This window comes from Haliotis asinina, chromosome 4 (genome assembly GCF_037392515.1).
Source record: "Haliotis asinina isolate JCU_RB_2024 chromosome 4, JCU_Hal_asi_v2, whole genome shotgun sequence".
In the NCBI taxonomy this organism is placed as follows: domain Eukaryota; kingdom Metazoa; phylum Mollusca; class Gastropoda; order Lepetellida; family Haliotidae; genus Haliotis; species Haliotis asinina.
In genome coordinates this window covers 58,914,221-58,925,344 of record NC_090283.1, presented here as the reverse complement: position 1 = coordinate 58,925,344, position 11,124 = coordinate 58,914,221, and the positions used below count along the sequence as shown (strand labels likewise).

General features: G+C 38.3%; 1 protein-coding gene across 1 annotated transcript in view; it reads right to left on the bottom strand.

The window, feature by feature from the left end:
• Positions 1-7,468: 7,468 nt before the first annotated feature.
• Positions 7,469-11,124, bottom strand: part of LOC137281728 (zinc finger and SCAN domain-containing protein 31-like) — a 107,922-nt gene continuing 104,266 nt past the window's right edge. Inside the window, exon 2 of the mRNA XM_067813304.1 lies at positions 7,469-8,598. Coding sequence (XP_067669405.1) covers positions 8,213-8,598 — 386 coding nt within the window. The 3' untranslated portion in view covers positions 7,469-8,212. The remainder of the gene's footprint in view (positions 8,599-11,124) is intronic.

Below are 11,124 nucleotides of genomic sequence, written 5' to 3'. Positions count from 1 at the left end.
GGGGGACACCAGAAATGGGCCTCCACATTGTACCTTGTGGATCATTGGCATGACGAGTGAATACTTGAATCACGAGACTACCCTAGTAGTATTGAAACAAATGTTCCCAGCCATGATATTACTAGAATACTGCTACTTTATTGTCGTGATAAGTTTGGATTATAGATCGCAAGGAATGGTGGGGTAGCCTAGTGGTTAACATGTTCGCTTGTCATACTGAAGGCCTGGGTTCGATTGCCCACCTGGCTTTTAAGTGTGAAGCCCATTTCTGGTGTACCCCACCTTGATATTGCTAGAATATGGCTAAGAGCGATGTAAAGTCCTCACTCACTTACTCAATCTTTTTCATCTCATGTTCCCAAATTCTGTTATCTAGCAGGTTATCAGTGAAGAGTTGGCTCCCTTAGACGTATCGCACAAATGATTGTGGGTTTTTAAGGCCAGACCATTTTTTTTTTTTTTTTACGGATTCCCGCTTGTATTTTTTCATTAAGTGGGGGCAGGGTAGGGTGTGAGAAGTACCCGCACAAAATATCAAATCCTAATGTTAATGTGATACAAGTGATATACTCTTGAAATCAGTGTGAAACTTTAACTCACTTAACCTATTTTTAGTTGATACAAAAAGATTTAACATGGAAATTCTTGTGGCATCTTGCTTTAAATGATTTTTTAATTATAGTATATATAAGATAGATAGATAGATACCCTTCGGCCTTTATGTTAATTTATAATGCAAGAAATAAGATTGGTTTGACATAGTATGAAATTTGTGCTAAATCTGTTTCTGGTTTTGTCAGTTACATCACACACACACTGTGATACGACTGACAACTGTGAAATGACTAGATACTGTGAAAATAGCCTGAAGTCAAACATTGTCACTCGCCCTGAACTTACAGCGTGCAGATTAAAAGGAGTTCACTGTATTAGTCATGTGAGTATATTTTAATTTTAGATATCCCGGTTAAACATCCCAGTTATACATACCATGGTCTGTAGTCATTTGTAAATGGAAATCTCTTTTCTCATCTGAACATTAGTTGTGATTTTGAAGGACAGTTTTGCTGTTGAATGTATATTTTGAGTTGGTTGTGAGGAACTGTCAAAAGTTCACTGTGATAATGTTTCAAAAAGGACTACTATTGCAGTTTGAATGAGACAAATATTAATCTGTGCGTCGTCATCATAGATGGCTTGCAGTGAGACATTAAATAATGTGGCTTAAAGTCTAGTTACGGTTATGTATATCTGGTCTTGTCAACTCGCGTAGGCAAGATTCGATGGTCAAGTTGTCCAGATGTAAGGCAACAGCAATTCATTATGGGATTGGGTGGGTCAGGGGTTCATCAGAAATGACTGCTACAAGAATCCATCAGTGTGTTGAAACATGACGTAACACTACATTACAGTCTGAATGAGACAATGTTCCTATGTACATTGTCATCAAAGATGACAAGCTGTGAGATATTTGACATTATGGCTTAAAGTCTAGTGATAATGTATGGTCACATCAGGATATAGGTGCATGGGCAAGAATAGATCATGATTGGTCCCAAGCCCATGTCAGTGACACAGATTTTAAAATGTAGACCGATGTGTTCCTTGTGTGGAGACAAAGAAAAGATGTTGTCCTTGACTCCTTGTCGGTAATTGAAGTGATACAATCAAAGTGTAAACCGTGTGTGTACTACAGGCTGAAGCAATAATCATGTTCTTCTTGTCAAAATAAATATATGGATATGAATGATGTTATGTTGATAATGCAATATATGCTGCTTGTGAGAGATAATTTTGTGAAAGACGTTAGAATATTTGTCTAGTGCTTTTAGTTTAGTATCCATACATATTACCAGTACCCAATGTCTCAGTATGGGTTGAATTCTGTTAATATTCCAAAAATTGGATCAGACTTTGCAGCCATGTTATTTGTGTATGTTTGTGTCAGTACATTTTTCAATGATTTTTGACATTGAGAAATGTTTGTGAGGACCACAAAACAGGCCAGGCAAGAAGGACAAGGTTGTGATAGGATGTGAAAGACATGTGACAATCTTGTCTGTCTAACCCTGAAAGGAAATTGACCCAATTAAGTTACTGTACACAGTGAGGATGGTGGGGTTGCACATTGATTAAAGCATTTGCTCATCACATTGAAGACCTGGGTTTGACTCGCCACATGGGTGCAATGTGTGAAGCCCATTTGTGGTTACCCTGATTTGATGAGGGAATATTGCTAAAAGCAGCTTAAAACTAAACTCCTTCACACACTAATGCACTTGCTATGATGCCCACATTTCCCTGAGATGACTTCAGGTTTTAATCTGACATCAAACTAACATGCCATGATATATCTTTCGTCACCATGCAAAATTGACATTCATCAGTATCAGAATAGCGGTCTTGAATGTTTGTGGGACATGGAGAAAAAGCTTTTTCTTCCTTGAATTGTCTCATTTGAAGTCATTTGCCAAACATGTGAAGTTTATGTTGAATGGAAGCAAGCTGAAGGACTTGCAGTTCCTTTTACTAACTGACAGGAAACTTAAAGCCCAAAGTAAATCCAAATCAGTTTCATGCACCTATTCAACTTACCGTGTTGTGTTCAGCTATAGCACTTTTCTGTTTTACCTTTTTATGTTTGTAGCTCACCTTCAGTCAAAAGGGCTTATGTTGTGGCTTCTTTCTCGTGTGTATATACTTTCCAGAAACCTCTGACCTTGACACGCTTGATGACAATCCATTTTTGTCTAGACATTGTCATGCCCAAGACCAAGGTTCATTCACCACAAGGGTCCGATGTGTGAAGCCCATTCCTGGTGTGCCCCACACAGATATTGCTGGAATATTGCTAAAAGCTCTTTTCACAGTGAAATTTGGTATGTGTCGTGGGTACTGGGCCTCAACATGCAGGGTTAGGTTTGTAAGTGTTTTACTTGTTTCCTCCAATTTGATCTGACCTTTGTCAGCTGGAAAGTCAATGTTTGTTCCAAATGCAAAGTAATCTGGTATTTGTTTCTTGAAAACACATTCCATTTTGTGGAATTTTTTTTTTTTTTGACCTTGTTTTCACCCTTCTCTTAAATTGCCTCAGAAGAGTTATTTGGTTAGAGAGCTGATGGATCTTCCTATGAAAGGGTACACTTTATTCAGATCAGATATGCTTCGTTCGGATCCACAGTTTTAGTCTTCTGCATTTATGAAGAACATGTTGAATATTAATTTTGACATATTTGTTATGTGGCTTCTTTGTTGACATTTTACCCTGTTTGCTACAGTATTTTTGAATTGTGATTTTTACATGCATTTCTGTAGCATGAACCTCTTCAGTATTAATATGAGAACGTGAGCTAAAACACCGTGCAGAACTTCATCTCATGAGTATGCCAGGACCCTGTGGTTCTGGTTTGGTTTTAGTTTTGTCAGCAGACTCAGCACCATATACCTGCGATTTTAGGTTTTTACATCTTATCAAACGTTCCTCCCATGTTGTGCCTACAGGTTGTTATGTAACTGTACTATTGTACTATTGTTTCACAGCTGTGTTAGTCCCACAAATTTTAACAAGGCATTTTTGCATTAGTATGGCTGCAGCTGTCATAAGAATTTTAAAATATGCAGATGTTGAATGTCAGAATTAAAGAATTCAGACTTTATGAAAGTCTCTTCATTGTTGTCTGCGTGAATGCATTCAGGATGACAAATTCAGTGATGTTATAATCTTCTAGTATTTTGCTTCTTTCATCAGAGCCAGTATTAATGTTTCCTTCACGTTATGAGCCAGAAGACTTGTTTCGAAAAAGCAGGGAATGAAATGAGCGACTGGTCATTGATGCAGCATAGGGTGGACATGAAAGATGACACAGATCACATCTACATCAGGGTGGGTACCTGGTAGTATTAAAAGGGGGGGTTTACTCCACTTTTATCAATATTCCAGCTATATCATGGCAGGGGGGACACCAGAAATGGGCTTCACACATTGTATCCATGTGGGGAATCGAACCTGGATCTTTGCCATGACAAGTGATTACTTGAACCACTAGGCTACCCCATTAGTATTGAAAAAATGTTGCATGTATTGGTCTTTCTGCATAGTAGGTGTCCTACAGTTTTTATACCCTTGAAATTGGCCTCATTTTATCAATTTCTCTGCAGTATATATATGAGCTTTAGAACAAGCACATTTTGAAGAGAAAAGAAATGTTGTTTCAGAAAGTTTCAACATCCAAATTTCTGGGTTTCTTTGAAAACCAAGGAGCAGGAGGTAGTGGTTTGCTCATTTTGGGTGAACACTGGGTTCGATTCCACATACATTTCTGGTTTTCCCCCTCCTTGATATTGCTGTAATATTGCTAAAAGTGGCATAAAACTATTCTCACTCACTCACTCATGTAACACCTCACTCTTTCTGTTCTGGGTATGTTTTTAATCACTTTACTTCGACATTATTTTGTATATTTCTGGTGAAGATATTTGTCACATGTTACATGTTTTTGTGGTGATAATAATATTTACCTCACAGTGGGTAAGGATGACATCAGTTGATATGACAGGGTTAAATTTAAGGTGCAAACTTAAAATTTCGGTAGATTCTGTTTTCAGTGTTATGTTTTTTGACAGAAAAGTCAGAACTGGCCATCAGGGAAACTGTACCTCTTACTTGCAAAATTATTTTAATAATGAAAATAATAAATCAGGATAGTGTAAAACAATATGGCATCTTACAAGTTTTGGCAATTTATTACACAAAATTGTAAAATAATTGAGCTGGATCAGTTGCCAAGGTGCTGTTGTAGACAACAACCTTAGCACAAAGATCACCTTAAGGCTTTGTTAGGGTAAGGGAGTTACAGTCATCTTAGTGTTAAGATCACTTTGTACAGCTGCACTCAAACCTGTTTCTGAATTGTAGGTATTTTCTGTATGTAGTGTACCAATACTAAAACAGGTTTTGGTGTAGTTGCTATTTTTATTCTCATCATTGAGTGACAGTGATTACTTTACTTCTGAATGCTCTCTTTTCCTGAAAACAGTTTCTGGATATCTGGAAAACAATGTTTAGCTAACTTTTGTGTGATCTGTGAGAATGCTATTCAATGACAGAACTTAAGAATGAAATTTTATATAGAGGTTATGCTCTTCAATTGTTCAGGATGGTAAATATCTTAGGATATTGGATATAGCCAAGGCTCCATTAATATGGTGTTTGCTTTTAATCCAGGATGTTCACTATTCCAAATGTCAGTTATGTGATAACCTCCATAGATTCACTGGTCAGCACTTGCTGGTGTATAAGACAACATATACAATGCATTTTATGTGAAGCATGGGGAAAATTCAGTTTAACACTGAATCATTTTAAAATGCATCATGAAATATTTCTTATGTAAAATATATGACTTTATTCTCTTTTTATCAGTCCTGAGATGGTTACAGAGAATGGCCCAAAGTTTGAGACTATATTGCCATCTGTGGAAACACTTCTGTCAAAGATATATTTTTAGAATGTTCGTATTTCATGGTTAGAAATCAACATTTTGTTTAAGTGTTGTAAGCTGCTTGAAGACTGCAGTGTTAGAATGTGATGCTAATTGTTGTCAAACATTTGGCTGAGAAAAGCACTAAGTTTAAGTTTGATGGATCACAAATGTTTACTGAATGGCGGTGTACGCCATTGTGATATTATAGGAATATTGCTGCAAGTGGCATGAAAGTAAACTCATTCCTAGATGACAAGGGAGATGTTTCAATAGTAAGCTGAAAGCTTGAGAAACATTGCAGTATATTAAATGTTGTCAGTCATGGTTGAACAATTGTATAGCAGAGCAAAGCATTAAGTTTGGCGTTGTTGGACCACATATTTTTCTTTTGAAAGTTCAGTTAGATCAGAGATATTTTCAGACGTTGATCCTCTGGAATGTTTGTGACAGTCTACACATTAAGAGTGTCAGACCTTAAGGGTAGTACACGGTGACCAGTTATTGCTGATCAACTTGAATATGAATATGTAAATACAATTTGAATGTCAGTGAACCAACATATTTATTATTTTAGGATACCAATGGGTAAACACACTGTATGTTTCCATGTGATGAGTCAGAAAGGAAAAGTAATGCAACTCTCAAATAATGGAATTTTTTTTCTTGAAAATCATTGACTATCAGTGATCCAAATGGACAGTTCATGGCCTTATGTTGCCTTACCTGAAGAGATGAATGAATGAGTTCTTCAGGCAGATCCCTGTACACAGTTGTAGTAAGCAGCAAAGACTTGGGACTACAGTGCACTCTGTCCAACTCTGACTCATTCTTTCTCGGATTGCAGAATAAACTGGACTGAATTTACAGTTTGAACCTTCCGGCATAAATATAAGAAACTTTTGTGTAACTTGGACTGCTGTCTAATTTGCACTTTTCAGTTGGTCCCAAGCTGGTCCGAATTAGACAGAGTGCGCTGTAATCAGCAAACTCGGCTACCAACTGATAACAGTATTATGTATTATGAGCTATGTTCTGGTACTTGACTGCAAGGTTTGGGAACGGACTGTATATATACATATTGCTTATGTACATGCACGTCCACTTGTGTATACTATTTGTTGCTTGATATTTTAACTGCTGGCTTAAAGCGTCATCCTTAAAAATAAATAAATCAAAATACTTATTTTGTTGTCTTATTCCTTGCATATCAGGTAGGTCCTGCTCATCAGAGGCAGTGACTATCACTACCAACTGACTTGAATATCGACACAATGCACTTACATTGCTTTGACTGTTTAAACTACAGTTAGAACTCAGTAGTTGACTCAGTGTCAGATAGACCTACTGATCACCATGTCATTAGTTAACCAGGTCTCATGTCAAAACACGGAGTCTTGCACTTCGCTTCACACAATCGGTGGTAGATCAAAGCTTCATGTGGATACATGAGCCGATTGTGTGTTGATTTCACTAGCTGGTATGTAAAATTTACTGTCCGTTAATGGAAATCAAACATCCATTATAGACAGTCATTTTTATAACATGAGAGATTGTTTTTTAATAAAAATTGACTGGAAAGAGATGTTTCCGGATGTCTTGAGTAGACAAGGTCTCACTGTACTGAATTTTTTTTGTTCTTATGTCAAAGTCTTACTTGTTTTTTTTTTTGTTTTTATTCATTTCTATAATATCAGTTGTGTATGACTGAAAACCATATTTTAACGTCTTTTGGTATGTCAGCCAGGGATCAAACCTCTGACGCCCCAACAACTATAGAACAGAGGCTGTCAGAGGTAAATGAGGCCAAAAGTGCCTGTGAATGTAAATTAATGTTAAGTTTTTAATGTCTTCACACAACAAAACTTGAAGCAGAGCGAGAATGAACGGAATGCTGATATTGTAATGGGGAATTAAGAAAGAAAGTATGAGCTTGTTGAAAAGAAAGGTGAGCGATATTTGTAAAACAAACTAAACACAATGATGTCTTGGTATCTTGAAATGTATTAAAATATGGTACTTGTTGGTGTCTGCCTGGTGTTCGGTATTAGTGGGTACAAGGACCGGTCACCTCGGAGTCAGTATACTGTGTCTGAGCAGAGTATTCGTGCCAAACTGTGACATGGTATCTCAATGCACTAGCGCCCCCCCAAAAAAGCTTAAGTCTGGGCTACTATCAGGCTAAGTGAAATGTTTCTCAGGCATCGACGCATCACTTTTATTTGTACGTGTTATTTAAAAAAATAATTTTGACGTGGCCGCATCACGATCATCCATTTGTCCACTATAAGAATGAGTATCTGTAAGAACTAGTATGACTGAATCTTATACTCATTAACACGTACTACACTTCCTAAGCTGTATTTCTGAGAGTGAAAAAAAATAGAAATAAAAATGAAAAATTACAGAAAAAGTCCTACCGTCCTCGTCACTTTTGAAAAACTGAAAACATTTAATTTTTTGTGCAGCCTAAGTGTGCACATCATCATATGAGCAAAATATTCTTAAGTGCGTCACCTCATGTCATCCAGTACCGGTCATTGTAACATAAGTTGTGAATGGTGAGTTAGATGTTTCAGTATTCCAGCTTCAGGACGACAGATAATCCTGAGATGATATGAGTATCGAAATGAACCGAGCTACCAAGTCAAATATCATTTAAGAAAGCTTAAATGTTTATGTAACCACAACAGACACAGAATAAGCAACCTTTTAAAAAAGACTGCCATTCATCATGAAAAGTTCTGCAGGTCTGAACTTCCCTCCTCAGACTTCATGTCAGCGTCATAATGGCCTCTCTCGTGAAGCCAAAGGCCTTCCTTATCATGGTACCCTTTTCCACAAAACTTACAATAGTACTCAAAGGGTGTCCCATGTACGCGCTTCACATGGATCTTCAGTGTGCTGACGGTGAAGAACTTGGCTTGGCAGAAGTCACATGTGAAGGCTTTGACTCCAGTGTGTATGACCTCGTGCCGGTTGAGGTCGTATCGACTGTAGAACTTTTTGCCGCAGTGGTTGCAGAACAAGGCTGGGTCAACGTGATATCTCTTCACGTGTTGGTAGTAGGAAGACTTCAGATGGTAGCCCTTGCCACATTCCCTGCACACATAGGGCACTGAAACAAACAGAGTCAAAGTCAAGTGTTGAAGTTAAAACCATGCAGGCTAAAATGCTATGTTGGAAAAATATTTTATATTGAGAATATTACATAATAATGGTCCATTTTCCAATCTCATAAACCTTCCATGGCTCACATTGATAATGTTCATCGAACATAATCCAGGACCGGTATCTGGTCAACTTTTTTTCATCGGTTCCCAATTGTGCAGATCAATGCTCATGTTGTTGATCACTGGATTGTCTGGTCCAGACTTGATTATTTACAGACCGCCGCCATATAGCTTGAATATTGCTGAGTGCGCATAAAACTAAATTCACTCACTCACTTACAATGGATTAAGCTAACAGGGTTTGTTCATTATACGCTTATCATACATTCACTGAGTCAACTCATGAGGATCCTTTGGAAGAACGGGCCTTTAGCAACCCATGCTTGCCACTGAAGGCAACTATGCTCATTGTTAGAGGTGACTAATGAGATCAGGGCCTACTTGCACAAAGCGATCTTAGCTCTATGGCTATCTTAATGTTGGAGAATGGGAGTTACAATCATTGTAGCGCTAAGATTGCGTTATGAATGTGTGCCCAGGCAGTCAGGTTCACTGACTTGTTTGACACATTTCATTAGTTCTCAGTTGCACACATCGATGCTTGTGCTGTTGATCACTGGGTTATCTGGTCCAGACTATTTATAGATTACTGCCATATAGCTGGAATATTGCTGTGTGCCACATGAAACTCACTCATTCATTAAGTCACCTACCATGTGCACAAATGTGGCATAGGAGCTGAGCAGAAAATCTGATTCTTATTGAACTTTACCTATAAACACTGTTACCATGAATAAACTCATCAAAATACTTTATGATTTTCTGTTGAGATTGAGTAACTTAAGTTCACAGAAACAGTCGTCTTAATCAGGTGAAAATTCTTCAAAGCATTTAGAAGTGGTGTTCATGTTTGTGTGTGCTAATGCAAGACAAATCTTACTGATAACAATTTCTTGATTTATTTTTCATGTTTCTTGGCTAGTTCTTGCCTCTTCTTCAGGTTTAATGATCCACCTGACTAAGGGGCAAAAACTAGCGAAGAAATGTTAAAAAATAAATCAAGAAGTTGTTATCCATGAGATTTGTCCTGATTATCTTCAGGTAATAGGGTTATCTGTAGATACTGGATCATGTACATATGATAATCTTAATCCCTGCATATAATACATTTCCAAGCAAAAAACAAACTAGAACCAAAAAGGTGTTGCCTTGTGATAATTAAAAATGTATTCACTGACAAAGTTGTTTTCTCTTGTTCATCCATGTGAAAAAAGATGCTCTCATCTTCCTCATCACCAGAAAAAAAAGTTTCATGAAAGTTTTTCCTGCAGATAGCTGACCACCTTCTTCAGGCTGGTTTTTTGGGGGGTCTTTACAATATTGGTATAGAAAAACGAGGTGAATTTCAACCAAAAATTTTGTCATTGAGACCTTGCAGGCTGAACGTGTGGAGCTCAAAGATCCACTTCAGCTCTGTTGAGCGATGGAGTTTAGTGGTGGTCTCCTGCTCAGGATTTGCCTTTAGCTGAGTTATAATGGTGTATTATAGATCACTCTTGGTTTGATGAGTCCAACCTAGACATAACTAGTCACCCCTGCGCTAGCATCACAGCCCCACCTCGCCTACCCCGGTCTCTACCCTTTTTTACGGCTATATACAGTTTAGGCTATTGAATCTTAAATATACTACCGACAGAAAATAAGGGAACCAAGAAACTGAATGTAGATGACTTTGACTGTGACAGGGTCCGTTATCGTGGCGTATCTCCCAAACGCAACATCCAATGACAATGGAATTTTGCATAATGCATGCCCAGCACGTGCTACATGTGCATACAGAAGTTAACTCCTGTAAATGTACTGGAGAAGTCGCAATCACTAATGCAATAGAGATTGACACTTACTGACAGAAATGCCTCTGAGGCAGTATCTCGGTGAAGCAACAAAATGGAGAATTGTGGGGATGATAGAAGGGGGGGATATCATTATGTGAAGTTGCCCGGCAGATGGGTAAATCAAAAAGTGTAATTTCACGCCTGTGGGATAAGTACCGTCAAACGGGTGTCGTTGCAATGAGACCTGGGCGTGGTAGACAAAAATCAACGACACCACGACAGGATCGTCTCATTACGTTAATTGCTCTATGCGATAGGTTTAAATCGGCCCCTGCTATCAATAGAGAAATCCGCACACTCACTGGAAGACGCATTTCAACCTTTACCGTTAAAAACCGACTCTGTCAAGCTCGTCTGAAAGCAAGACAGCCTTTTAAGGGTGTCACCCTTTCAGCTCACCATAAGCGCCAAAGACTGGCATGGGCTAGGCAGCATCAGGGACGGGCTATGCGCCACTGGCGTTACACCATGTTCTCTGATGAGTCAAGGTTTTGCCTACGATTCACAGATGGCAGAAAACATTGTTGGCGTCTGAGCGGGGAGCGATATGCCAGAGCAGCAATTCTTGACCATGAT